The 13,971-nt window shown below is 39.6% G+C and overlaps 1 protein-coding gene across 5 annotated transcripts in view; it reads left to right on the top strand.

The window, feature by feature from the left end:
- CDC16 (cell division cycle 16) overlaps positions 1-13,971 on the top strand; it is a 45,836-nt gene that overhangs the window by 12,773 nt on the left and 19,092 nt on the right. For 4 of the 5 annotated variants that reach the window (XR_009265360.1, XM_058741449.1, XM_058741462.1 and 1 more), the window contains 2 exons: positions 10,398-10,550; positions 11,873-11,936. Coding sequence is in view for 4 of the 5 variants with exons in the window: in XM_058741449.1 (XP_058597432.1) it covers positions 10,398-10,550; positions 11,873-11,936 (217 nt within the window). In the remaining variant the exon portion in view is untranslated. The remainder of the gene's footprint in view (positions 1-10,397; positions 10,551-11,872; positions 11,937-13,971) is intronic. The other variant, XM_058741440.1, reaches the window with a different exon arrangement.

Genomic DNA, 13,971 nt, shown 5'->3' with positions numbered 1-13,971 from the left:
TTGGTCGCTGAACTAAACAAAAATATCTTATTTGTATCTTGTTAGTAGCTTATGATTGAACATGGAGGGGAAGAGGCTGGTGTAGTGGTTTTGACCTAGCAGGTCACTTTCACCAGTACAGAATGGCACTAGGAAATTAAGCTGAGGGAAGAAAGGAGGGTTAGAGGCTCCTTCTCATGCAGGAATGAAAGTATTCGTGAGCAAATATGTTATCTTTATCCTATTTATGTCCAAAAGGTATTTGATGTAGGCTTTGTGGACTGTATTTGACAGCGTTCTTGATTTTATTTACTTACTTTTTATTTATTTTTATGAGAGAAAGCATGCGCGTGTGCGCATGAACCAGGGAGGGAGGGGCAGAGAGAGAATCCCAAGCAGGCTCTGTGCTGTCATTGCAGAAGTTGATGCGGGGTTCCATCTCATGACTATGAGATCATGACCTGAGCCTAAATCAAGAGTCAAGACACTTAACCAACTGAGCCACCCAGGTACCCCTCCAGTGTTCTAGATTTATATCAATATTAAGAGTATTGATATTAAGTGATATAAGTGCACCCTAAGAGTATCTTACTTTGTGGTGGGGAGTCAACTCTCCTGTCAACTCTCTTTGGACTTGCCTAACACTTGTCCTAGCCCTACCACGTGGTGTTCTTTTGTGTGGGCTGTGTCCGTTTCTGGAGAGGTAGTAGGAGTGCAGTAGTTCCAAGGGCTGGTCTGGAGTCAGACTCCTGGGGGTCTCAGCCAAGTATGTACCCTCTTGAAAAATAGGGAGAATTGCAGTACTTATTTTCTGGGAATAATTGAGACAATACCAGTTAAAGACTTGGAACAATGTCTGACATGCAGAAAGCAGTCAGTAAAAGTTAGCTGCCTTAATTTCTTTGCTTATAGTATTCAGAAGTGGGATCATATATTTATCTTCATTGAACGTCATCTCGTTAGGTTTGATTTACCTTTTCTATTTCCTTACAAGCATTCTAAGTGTAGTCACTGGGGTAGGGCTTTATATATGAATTTGGTCAGGGTGAGGATATATAATTCAGGCCTAATACCAACGTATTATTAGAAATAGTTCTCCAGGTTAAAATGGTTTCAGCAGTTACTGACCCACCTGAATGGTCCTCAGTACCAATCATGGAGAGTCCATGATTCTCCAGCTTATCCACTGTGATGTGTGAGACCTTTCTTTCCCAGTGTTTTGCTAAAACTTGGCTCCCGTGTCTACCAAGACCTCTAACCTATCAATCTGGTCAATTGGCAGAAAAAAAAGTCTCCGCAATTTACCTTGGGTTGTTTCTCACTATTTTTTTTTTTTTTTTTTTTTAATTTTTTTTTTCAACATTTTTTATTTATTTTTGGAACAGAGAGAGACAGAGCATGAACGGGGGAGGGGCAGAGAGAGAGGGAGACACAGAATCGGAAACAGGCTCCAGGCTCCGAGCCATCAGCCCAGAGCCTGACGCGGGGCTCGAACTCACGGACCGTGAGATCGTGACCTGGCTGAAGTCGGACGCTTAACCGACTGCGCCACCCAGGCGCCCCTCTCACTATTTTTTTTAACGTTTATTAATTTTTGAGACAATGCGAAAGACACAGTGCAAGCAGCGGAGGGGCATACAGAGGGAGACAACAGAATCTGAAGCGGGCTCCAGGCTCTGAGCCGTCAGCCCAGAGCCCGACGCGGGGCTCGAACTCACAAACCGTGAGATCGTGACCTGAGCCGAAGTCGGATGCCCAACCAACTGAGCCACCCAGGTGCCCCCTTGGGTTGTTTCTTATGAACACAGGCTAGAGTGTGCTTTTTAATTTTATTTATTTTATTTATTTATTTTTTCTGGGTGCTCACAAACCCAGAATAGTTATTGTTTGTCAGTTTCTACCTAAGAATCAAAACTAATTACAAAATTTTCCAATGTAACAAACTACATTCAAGTAAATTTTCAAATCTGCTCACCAAGATAAGCATTATTCTTTTCATTTCTTCCCCATCAGAACAACTTTGCATTCTCTTAACTTCCCTGTGTTTGGATAAATGTTTGAAATTTTGTAAATACTGTAAGTGTTCCTTTATGATTTCTTCTTTGAGCCACTGGTTATGTAAGAGTATGTTGTTTAATTCTCACATATTTGTGAATTTCCCAAAGTTCCTTCTGTTAGGATTTCTGATTGAATTCCATTGTGGTTAGAGAGCATATTATATGTATCTCAGTCCTTTCAAATTTATTGAGGCTTGTTTTATGACCTCACATGGTCTATTGTAGAATGTTCCAGGTGCACTTGAGAATCTGCTTTTTTGGGGTGATTGTTGTACTGCAGTCCCTTGGGTCTGATTGGGTTCTAGTGTTGGTCATGTCTTCTGCTTCCTTGTTTATCTTTTGCCTAGTTATTTTATCCATTGTGGCAGATGAGCTGTTGAAACCTCCCAACTATTATTTTTGAATTTTGTCTTTTTCCCTCCAATTCTGGCAGATTTTGCTACATGTATTTTGGGTCTCTATTGTTAGGTTTTGAGTGCAGTGAGTCTTTCACTATTATAGGAGGTCTTTCATTGTCTCCGGTAACAGCTTTTGTCTTAAGTCTATTTTGTCTGATACTAGTATAATCACACCAGTTCTCCCTTGTTACTGTTTGCATGGTCTTTTTCCATCCTTTTACTTTTAACTTGTGTCTTCAAATCTAAAGTAGGTCTCTTATAGACAATATGTAGTTGGATCATTGTTTTATTATTCATTCTGCCAATTTCTTTCTGATGGAATTTTATGTGTTACTGTGTTATGTAATTACTGGTAAGTAGGATTTATGTTTACCATTTGCTCTGTTTTTATGTCTTTTTTGTTCTTCCTTGTTACTGCCTTTTTTGTTAGATATTTTGTAATATACCATTTTAATTCCTTGGTTTTTCCTTATACTATATTTTTTGAGCCTTTTGTTTTGGTTTGGGTTTTTAGTGGTTATCTTGGGGATTACAGTTAACATCTTAAAAGAATCTAGTTCGTAGGGTGCTTTCCAGCACCAACAACCAATTCTCTGATTATCTGGACACTAGCTGGGTCCAGTTCTGACTGGTCAGTTCAGTTCTGACACTACCCGGATTTAGTACAGACCCTTCACAGGTTAGGCACTCAGTCCCATAAGACTGCTGCTCCCCACTTCAGACGCCAGTGGTAAGTCCCAGACCACTTTCACTTCTGACTGGCTAGAAATCGGGGGTTCCCATGACCCTCTCCTGAGATTTGGTGATTTGCAGAATGACCCACAGAACTCAGGAAGGCATTTTACTTAATTCTTCTGGCTTGTTATAAAGGGTATACTCCAGAATAGCCAGACAGAAGGTATCCACACCCTCTGCAGGCAAGCCACTCTCCCGGCACTGCACTGTGTTCACCAGCCCAGATACTCAGTCTTTGTTCACAAGTTTTTATGGAGCTCAATTTCCGGCCCTTCCCTTCATGGGAGGTCAGTTGGAACTTTTGTTCCCACCCTCTTGTCACTTGGTCTTCCTGGCGACCAGCCCCTTACAAGGCTGTTTTGGGGCCCTACCCTGAGTCACCTTCATTAATATAAACTCAGGTGTGATCAAAAGGGGTCACTGTGAATACCAAAGAGACTCCTATCACTAAGGAAATTGCAAGGGTTTTTAGGTGCTCCGTATCAAGAACCAAGGGGAAGACCAAATACATTTCTTACTTTACCACTGCAACTTAATTCCAGTTGTATAAAATTTTACTCTTCTGCAGTTCTGTTTCTTTCTGCCTCCTTTGTGCTCTTATCACACAGATTACATGTTACACATCGTAAGCCCCCAACACAAATTTATGATTGTTCTATTACTCAGTTATCTGTTAAATCAGGTAGAAGAATTGCAAACAAAATATATTTGTACTGTCTTGTGTTTACCTAGGTGGTAACTTTTATTAAATTACTTAAAAAAAAAATTTTTTTTTTTTAATTTACATCCAAGTTAGCTAGCATATAGTGCAACAGTGGTTTCAGGAGTAGATTCCTTAATGCCCCTTACCCACTTAGCCCATCCCCCCTCCCACAACCCCTCCAGTACCCTCTGTTTGTTCTCCATATTTAAGAGTCTCTTCTGTTTTGTCCCCCTCCCTGTTTTTATATTATTTTTGTTTCCCTTCTCTTGTGTTCATCTGTTCTGTGCCTTAAAGTCTCATATGAGTGAAGTCATATGATATTTGTCTTTCTCTGACTGACTAATTTCATTTAGCATAATACCCTCTAGTTCCATCCACGTAGTTGCAAATGGCAAGATTTCATTCTTTTTGATTGCTGAGTAATACTCCACTGTATATGGAAACCACTTCTTTATCCATTCATCCATCGATGGACATTTGAGCTCTTTCCATACTTTGGCTATTGTTGATAGTGCTGCTACAGATATTGGGGTGCATGTGTCCCTTCGAAACAGCATACCTGAATCCCTTGGATAAATACCTAGTAGTGCAATTGCTGGGTTGTAGGGTAGTCCTATTTTTAATTTTTTGAGGAACCTGCATACTGTTTTCCAGAGTGGCAGCACCAGTTTGCATTCCCACCAGCACTGCAAAAGAGATCCTCTGTCTCCACATCCTCGCCAACATCTGTTGTTGCCTGAGTTGTTAATGTAAGCCGAATATTCTGACAGGTGTGGTTTTGATTTGTGTTTCCTTGATGATGAGTGATGTTGAGCATTTTTTCATGTGTTGGTTGGCCATCTGGATGTCTTCTTTGGAGAAGTGTCTTTCATGTCTTCTACCCGTTTCTTTACTGGATTATTTGTTATTTGCGTGTTGAGTTTGATGACTTTATGGATTTTGGGTACTAACCCATTATGTGATACGTCGTTTGCAAATATCTTCTCCCAGTCTGATGGTTGCCTTTTAGTTTTGCTGATTGTTTCCTTCATTGTGCAGAAGCTTTTTATTTTGATGAGGTCCCAATAAGTCATTTTTGCTTTGCCCTTGCCTCTGGAGACATGTTGAGTAAGAAGTTGCTATGGCTGAGGTCAGAGAGGTTTTTGCCTGCTTTCTCCTCGAGGATTTTGATGGTTTTCTGTCTCACGTTTAGGACTTTCATCCATTTTGAGTTTATTTTTGTGTCTGGTGTAAGAAAGTGGTCCAGGCTCATTTTTCTGCATGTTGCTGTCCAGTTTTCCCAGCACCACTGGCTCAAGAGACTGTCTTTATTCCATTGGATACTTTTTCCTGCTTTGTCAAAGATTAGTTGGCCATACGTTTGTGGGTCCATTTCTGGGTTCTCTGTTCTGTTCCATTGATCTGAGTGTCTGTTTTTGTGTCAGTACTGTACTGTCTTCATAATGACAGCTTTGTAATACAGCTTGAGGTCTGGGATTGTGATGCCCCTTGCTTTGGTTTTCAAGATTGCTTTGGCTATTCAGAGTCTTTTTTGGTTCCATACAAATGTTAGGATTGTTTGTTCTAGCTCTGTGAAGAATGCTGGTGTTATTTTGATAGGGATTGCACTGAACATGTAGATTGCTTTGGGGATTATCGACATTTTAACAATATTTGTTCTTCCTATCTGGAGGAGTCTTTTTCCATTTTTTTGTGTCTTCTTCAACTTCTTTCATAAGCTTCTATAGTTTTCAGTGTATAGATTTTTCACCTCTTTGGTTGAATTTATTCCTAGATATTTTATGGTTTTTGATACAATTGTAAATGGGATCGATTACTTGATTTCTCTTTCTGTTGCTTCGTTGTTGGTGTGTAGGAATGCAACCGATTTCTGTGCGTTGATTTTAGATCCTGCCACTTGCTGAATTCATGAATCAATTCTAGCAGTTTTTTGGTGGAATCATTTGGGTTTTCCATGTAGAGTATCATGTCATCTGCGAAGAGTGAAAGTTTGACCTCCTCCTGGCCAATTTGGATGCCTTTTATTTCTTTGTGTTGTCTGATTGCAGAGGCTAAGACTTCCAATACTATGTTGAATAACAGTGGAGAGAGCGGACATCCCTGTTGTGTTCCTGACCTTAGGGGGAAAGCTCTCAGTTTTTCCCCATTGAGGATGATCTTAGCGTTGTGTCGTTCATATATGGCTTTTATGATCTCGAGGTATGATCCTTCTATCCCTACTTTCTTGAGGGTTTTTATCAAGAAAGGATGCTGTATTTTGTCAAATGCTTTCTCTGCATCTATTGAGAGGATCATATGGTTCTTGTCCTTTCTTTTATTGATGGGATGAATCACATTAATTGTTTTGCAGATATTGAACCAGCCCTGCATCCCAGGTATAAATCCCACTTGGTCATGGTGAATATTTTTTTAATGTATTGCTGGAGCCAGTTGCCTAATATCTTGTTGAGGATTTTTGCATCCATGTTCGTCAGGGAAATTGGTCTATAGTTCTCCTTTTCAGTCAGGTCTCTGTCTGGTTTTGGAATCAAGGTAATGCTGGCTTCATAGAAAGAGTTTGGAAGTTTTCCTTCCATCTCTATTTTTTGGAACAGCTTCAAGAGAATAGGTGTTAACTCTTCCTTAAATGTTTGGTAGAATTCTCCTGGAAAGCCATCTGGCCCCGGACTCTTGGGTTTTTGGGAGGAGATTTTTGGTTACTAATTCGATTTCTTTACTGGTTGTGGGTCTGTTCAAATTTTCTATTTCTTCCTTTTTCAGTTTTGGTAGTGTATATGTTTCTAGGAATTTGTCCATTTCTTCCAGATTACCCATTTTATTGGCATATAGTTGCTCCTAATAGTCTCTTATTATTGTTTTTATTTCTGCTTGTTGGTTGTGATCTCTCCTCTTTCATTCTTGATTTTATTTATTTGGGTCCTTTCCTTTTTCTTCTGGATCAAAGTGGCTAGTGGTTTATCAATTTTGTTAATTCTTTCAAAGAACCAGCTTCTGGTTTCATTGATCTGTTCTACTGTTTTTTGGTTTCAATAGCATTAATTTCTGCTCTAATCTATTATTTCCTGTCTTCTGCTGGTTTTGGGTTTTATTTGCTCTTCTTTTTCCAGCTCCTTAAGGCGTAAGGTTAGGTTGTGTATCTGAGATCTTTCTTCCTTCTTTAGGAAGGCTTGGATTGCTGTATGCTTTCCTCTTATGACTGCCTGTGCTGCGTCCCAGAGGTTTTGGGTTGTGGTGTTATGATTTTCATTGACTTCCATATACTTTTTAATTTTCTCTTTAACTGCTTGGTTAGCCCATTCATTCTTTAGTAGGATGTTCTTCAGTCTTCAAGTATTTGTTACCTTTCCAGATTTTTTCTTGTGGTTGATTTCAACTTTCATAGCGTTATGGTCTGAAAATATGCACGGTATGATCTCAATCTTTTTGTACTTGCTTAAGGCTGATTTGTGTCCCAGTATATGGTCTATCCTGGAGAACGTTCCATGTGCACTGGAGAAGAATGTATATTCTGCTGCTTTAGGATGAAGTGTTCTGAATATATCTGTTAAGTCCATCTGGTCCAGTGTGTCATTCAAAGCCATTGTTTCCTTGTTGATTTTCTGATTAGATGATCTGTGCATTGCTGTAAGTGGGTGTTGAAGTCCCCTCCTATTATGGTATTACTATTGATGAGTTTATGTTTGTGATTAGTTGATTTATATATTTGGGGGGTTTCACATTTAGAGCATAAATGTTTACAATTGTTAGGTCTTCTTGGTGGATAGACCCCTTGATTATGATAGAATGCCTTTCTGCATCTCTTGATACAGTCTTTATTTTAAAGTCTAGATTGTGTGATATAAGTGTGGCTACTCTGGCTTTCTTTTGTTGACAATTAGCATGATAGATGGTTCTCCACCCCCTTACTTTCAATCTGAAGGTGTCTTTGCGTCTAAAGTGGGTCTCTTGTAAGCAGCATATAGATGGATCTTGTTTTCTTACCCATTCTGTTATCCTATGTCTTTTGATTGGAGCATTGAGTCTATTGACGTTTAGAGTGAGTATTGAAAGATTAAAAAAATTTTTCTTTTAATGTTTATTTTTGAGAGAGAGAGAGCGCGAGTGAGTCACGGAGGGGCAGAGAGAGAGGGGGACACAGAATCCGAAGCAGCTCTAGGCTCTGAGGTGTCAGCACAGAGCCAGACATGGGGCTCAAACCCACAAACCGGTAGACCATGACCTGAGCCGAAGTCGGACTGAAGTCTTCTAAATTCCTTTTTTTAAAATGTGGGATTTGAGTTACTGTATAGTCCCCTTTCATTTCAGCGTAAGGGACACCCTTCAGTGTCTCTTGTCTGCAACAATATTTCTCAGTTTTTTGTTTCTCTGAGAAATGTTTAATTTCACCCTCATTTTCAAGGGTAGTTTTATTGGGTATGAAATTCTTGGTTGGTGCTCTGTTTCTTTCAGCACCTTGAATGTCCTCCCTCCGCCTTTCCTGGTGTCCAGGTATTTGATTACAAGTCAGGTGTTAATCTTATTGGGAATCTCTTGTACGTCACTGGTTGTAGTTTCTTACTGCTTTAAAGTCAGTAGTGTGGGAGTGCCTGGGGCGCTCAGTCGGTTGAGTGTCCAACTTCGTCTCAGGTTATGGTCTTGCGGTTCGTGAGTTCAAGACCCACATCAGGCTCTGTTCTAACGGCTTGGAGCCTGGAGCTGCTTTGGATTCTCTATCTACCTCTCACTCTCTGCCCCTCCTCCCCTCATGCTCTGTCTCTCTCAAAAAATAAATAAATGTTACAAATTAAAGTCAGTAGTCTGACTATGACTATAATATGTCTAAGTGTGGATCTCTGAGTATCCTGCTTGGAGTTTTTTGTTTGTTTTTTTAATTTGAGGTGTTTTGGGCCCAAATATTCTTTAGTATCTAATATTCTTTCTGCCACTTGCTGTCTCCCTTTGCCTTCTGGTGTTGTCATCGTGTATATTTCGGTTTGCCTGATAGCATCCCACAGGTCTCTGAAGCTTTGTTCATTTTTCCTTATTCTTTTATCTTTATGTTCCTTAGACTGGGTAATGTCAGTTGACCTAACTCCAGGTTCACTGATTCTTCTGCCTTTTCAAACTGCTGTTGAACCCTTCTACTGAACAACCCTTTTCGTTATTTTATGTTTCAACTTGAGATTTTATATTTTTGTTTTCATACAGTTTTTTAAATGTTTGTTTATTTTGAGAAAGAAGAAAGAGAGAGTGTGTGCACTCACACACGTGAGTGAGAGAGAGGCAGAGAGAGGGAGAGAGAACCACAAGCAGGATCTGGCTGTCAGCACAGAGCCTGATGTGGGACCCAATCTCACAAACCGTGAGATATATGACCTGAGCCAAAATCAAGAGTCAGATGCGTAACTAACTAAGCCACTCAGGCACCCCTCTATTTTCATATTTAAAATAGCTTATTTAAAGTGTTTGTCTAAAAATAATAATAAAATGTTTGTCTAGTACATCCAACATCTGGTGTTTGTCAGGACAGTTTCTATTGCCTGCTTTCTACCCACTCCCCTGGATTGCCAATCGTTTCCTGGGTATTGGCATGTTTCACCTGTCTTTGTGTAGTAAACAACCCTCAGATTGTTGTTTAGATAGTTAGCTTCTGAAGTTCTGAAAAATTTATTTTGACAATTAGGCAGTGTTGATACTGCTTTTCTGGTGTCGAGTTTTGGAGGTGTTTACTTGGCCATTTTGGAAGTACTTCCTCCAGGTAAATCCTTTTAAAGCGTCCTTCATGAACCTATCTGTAGGTGATAGACTCTTCACCTGAGCTGATTCTTGATTAAAACCAAAGCACCTACCAACCTGTTGGTTAGTATTTATAGACTTTCTTAGATTCATCTTCAAAAAAATATTATTTTATTCTGTTTGTTTTAATGTAATTACTGGTCTGGCAAGAGATTCAGTTAAGAAGTGGTTAGTACTTGCTCTGTACCTACAACTGTTTCAGAGGATGTGAAAATGGGGTATACATGACATACTTTTGAAACGCTTGGGGATAGAACTGATAGTAATTGAGATAATAGGAATGGACACAAGGGAGATCCATTTAGGTTAGAAAGTCCGAAGCATTTCCTAAAGGGAAGGGTCACTTGAACATGTCACAAAGGATAAATAGTAGAGGAGGGGGAAGACAGTCAAGGCCAAAGGTATGACATTAGCATCGTAGAAGAAAACAGGAAGCACAGACCTGCCCTTCTGCTTAGGAGAGTTTTGGTTTTTTTTGTTTTTACTGTAGAATGATGAAAAATAAAGATAAGTAAGTAGCTTGCTGATAGATTCTAGAAGTGGTCTGAAAGTGATAGATTCTAACAGGTCTGAAAACCTATTAGACATTTATTACGTATTAGTAAATGAAGTGTTAGGAGAAAAAGTAAACACATTATTTTGGGCTATGTTTAAGTTATTTTGCATACAGGATTTGAAGTTGGTAAATTAATTTCTGCTGAATTATAAAGTTTTAGGTGTTGCATATGTGAAATTCTCCAATATTTTTAGGTGTCATTTGCCAATGCTCTACATCGGATTAGAATATGGATTGACCAATAACTCAAAGTTGGCTGAAAGATTCTTTGGCCAAGCGCTAAGCATTGCACCAGAAGACCCTTTTGTTATGCACGAGGTTGGCGTAGTTGCATTTCAGAATGGCGAGTAAGTCTTGAAAGGCCCAAAACCCTGTTTTCTTTCTGTAAACGAAATAAAACCAGTCACTAGAGTTTAAGTGATTAGGGACTCTTCAGTAGATTTTTGTTTTTAAATGTGTATTATTTGAAGAGAAGGAGGCAGACATTAGAAAAAAAAATAGAAAGTGTTATTGTGGAATTCTTTAAAAATACTGTACTGGGGTTTTGGTCCCCTGGGAGGTGGGCTCCTGCAGACTCCATTCCAAGACTGGACAGTTATTGCTGACTGTCCAGTAACCACACCCTGTAGGGTGCCTGGAGGCCTTGCAGAACCCTCAGTCAGTCATCTCCTTGTTGGTTAGGAGTTGGAGTCATACACTGAAGGGAGATTGCCCACAGCTGTGAAACAGAAATGAAGTTAATCCAAAAATTAAACTAATTAGAATGGCCCAGATTCCTGGTCATTTGAGGCACTAGTGTAACCTTGGATATTTGTAGAATAATTCAGTATCATGCTCTAAAGAGAAAAATGTCTGTAGTGCTTTGCACTAAATTATACATAAATTTAAAAACAACAAATTAGTACTACTGTGTTTTTTATGGCATGTGTGTGTATTCTAAGAATTGGATTATCTAGTGTTTACAAAAGCAAGTTTGGAGCTGTTGTAAAATGATGTAATATACAGCCTGTTGGTTTGTAGCCCAGGGCCCGCTCTTGGAGTACTTTCATACTTACGTGCACGTTCCCAGCCAAGGTCATAAGTGACATTCTGCCTTCCTGTTTCTGCTCTCATACTGTAAATGAGTTTGTGGGTTTTTTTTCAGTGCCACATTTTTCGCATTTTTGTGTTTTTTGTTGATGATTTCACTGTTTGAAATGATCCCCAAGCCTGGTGCTGATGTGCTGTTAGTGACCCTAAACACAAGAAGGCTGTGATGAGCCTGTGTTAGATGAGCTGTGTTGCTGGCTGTGAGTTCAGTGTCAGTAAATCAGTTTGTATGTTAAATAAGGTATCGATCAACAGAAACACATATAAAACAGGTTATATGTTGAATGGTTGACCAGAGGTTTATAGGAACCTGAGCCTGTACTTTTGCCAGGAGCAGTAGTTCAGTATTTGCTAAGGCAGTGTTCACATTGACTTTATAGAATGTGATTACCAGGAATAGTGATAATTAACCATATCCTAAAATCTTGAACTCCTATAATGTTAATGCCATAAAATTCATTAATTTCACCTTTAAAGTTGAATTTTAATAAACTATTTACAGAAGCTTATCTCATTTTTTCTTAAAATGTTTATATTTGCTAATTTTGAATAACCTGCAACCTTTTCCCCTCTATTTTAGATGGAAAACAGCTGAAAAGTGGTTTCTTGATGCATTGGAAAAAATTAAAGCAATTGGGAATGAGGTATCTTATGTAACATCTGTAACTCTTGTGTGTGTTTACTGTTGAATGAGAACAATAATATGGACAAAGTCTTGCCTGGGAGATAAAGGGCTAATATTTATCATGGCAAATGTCTTGTTAATGTTTGAATTTCAGGCATTTATTTTGCTGCATGGTGTAAAATGAGTTTGTTTCTAACTGAGAAGGTAGATGTCAACTGTTTGCTTCCTAGGAGGCTTTGATATGTGGGAGTAATCAGAATATATTTGATGATTTTTTGATATGGGGAATATGTGACAGTTAGTGGATACTAGTGGGCACTGTAGCATCTAACATAAGATGTCCTCTAGAACTGAAGAGGCTCCTCTTGAATTAATGGGTAAGTATACAGAACCCACCTCTGTAGGAATAAGGCCAGGTATCATTTTATTCAGACCTATCATGGCTCTTCCTGACCTTGTAGTTACTACATATTTAGACCTCTCAAGGTTTGAAACATTTTGCTAGGTTCTACCATATGAAAGACGTGTGCTCATGAATTAACCTTCTGCTAGCTTGGATGTGTATATGTGGGTATTTTTGTAAAATAATATTAATTTTAGATACCGTCAGCTTCTGTAGGTAAGGGATTTGCATATTGCTACTCTTCTAGTTCTTGATTCTTTTTATTCACATCTATTTTGTTTTGTGCCATTCTGATTGTCACTTCCCATTTTTACTCTGTTCCTATTTGGGCCGCCTTGCTTATAACCCACATCTTCCTTGGTGCTCGTTCCCTTCACTGACACAGACACAGCTCCCTTGGGGTCCCTGCCAAGTCTCTTATTTGTCATACATATGAACTTAAAAACACTGTATTTCTGTGTGTTGGCACATCTTTTATATAAAACAAGTTCTTTTTTTTTTTTTTTTTTTAATGTTTATTTATTTTTGAGAGACAGAGCGAGCTGGGGAGGGGCAAAGAGAGGGAGACAGGATCCAAAGCAGGCTCTGCACTGACAGCAGAGAACCTGGTGTGTGGCTCGAACCTACGAACCATGACCAGCTGAAGTTGGATGCCTAACCAACTGAGCCACCCAGGGCACCCCTATAAAACAGGGTCTTGAACAGCTCAGTCTTGGGTGATCTGGATAATAAATGTGTTTTTGTTATATGGGATGGCCACATACCACCTTGCTAGTTTTCATAGTAGGATACCTTAGGGCCTTGCTGCTCTAATGGGACCAGCTGCATCAGCATCACCTGGAAGATCACTAGAAGTGTAGGGTCCCAGGTCTACTGTGTCACGTCTGCAGTTCTAGCAAGATCCAAGATTCTCATGCTCAGAGAAGTTTAGGATGCACTGTCACAAACTACACTTAGAGTTAAAACTATATTCGTTGATGATCGGAGGGCACTGTGGAGCCTTGCAGAAATTTACAGTAATGGCTTTAAGTACAAATGCCCAATGCTACTGAAAGTTATGTGAAAAGGGGGAAATACTGTTTGCCTTCAGTTGTAAACTACAGCAAATGTCCAAACAGCCAAAGGGAAGCAATGTGCCTAAGAACCATGAAGGGTTTGTTTTCATTCTCATAGGCCACACCTCCTGGAGCCAGGCTCATGGGAGCTGGAGACTATGGCTCAGATCTTTTGCCTGGTTAGCTCAGACTGACTGACGTGTGTTGACTGTGTCCTAAGCTCTGAGCTAGGTGTTGGGAGGAAGTAGGAAACTGACGTGATAGCTCCTGGCCTTAGACCTGTTGGGGATTGCAGATAAGTAAATTGGCGGTAATGATACAGTGCACAAAAAAGGCCATGATTGAGGAAATAAAGAAACTCACGCAAGGGAGCAGTTAACCGGAATTTGAGGATGGGCCAAGAAAACCTCGTGGATACAGTTGTGACATTTCAGTCCTAAAACATGAGCAGATATGTTTTGCCAAGCAGAAGTGAGGAAAAGAGTGTATTAGGTATAGAGAATGGTATGTGCCAAGTTGGAGCTAATCGAGAATGTCAAGAAATGGGTCAGGAGGGCTGAGTGTGGATCGTCAAGGGCCTTGTACCTTATCTTGAG

Source organism: Neofelis nebulosa, chromosome 1 (assembly GCF_028018385.1).
Source record: "Neofelis nebulosa isolate mNeoNeb1 chromosome 1, mNeoNeb1.pri, whole genome shotgun sequence".
Classification (NCBI taxonomy): Eukaryota; Metazoa; Chordata; class Mammalia; order Carnivora; family Felidae; genus Neofelis; species Neofelis nebulosa.
Note: the sequence above shows the minus strand (reverse complement) of the source record. Positions and strands in the feature narration are given on the sequence as shown.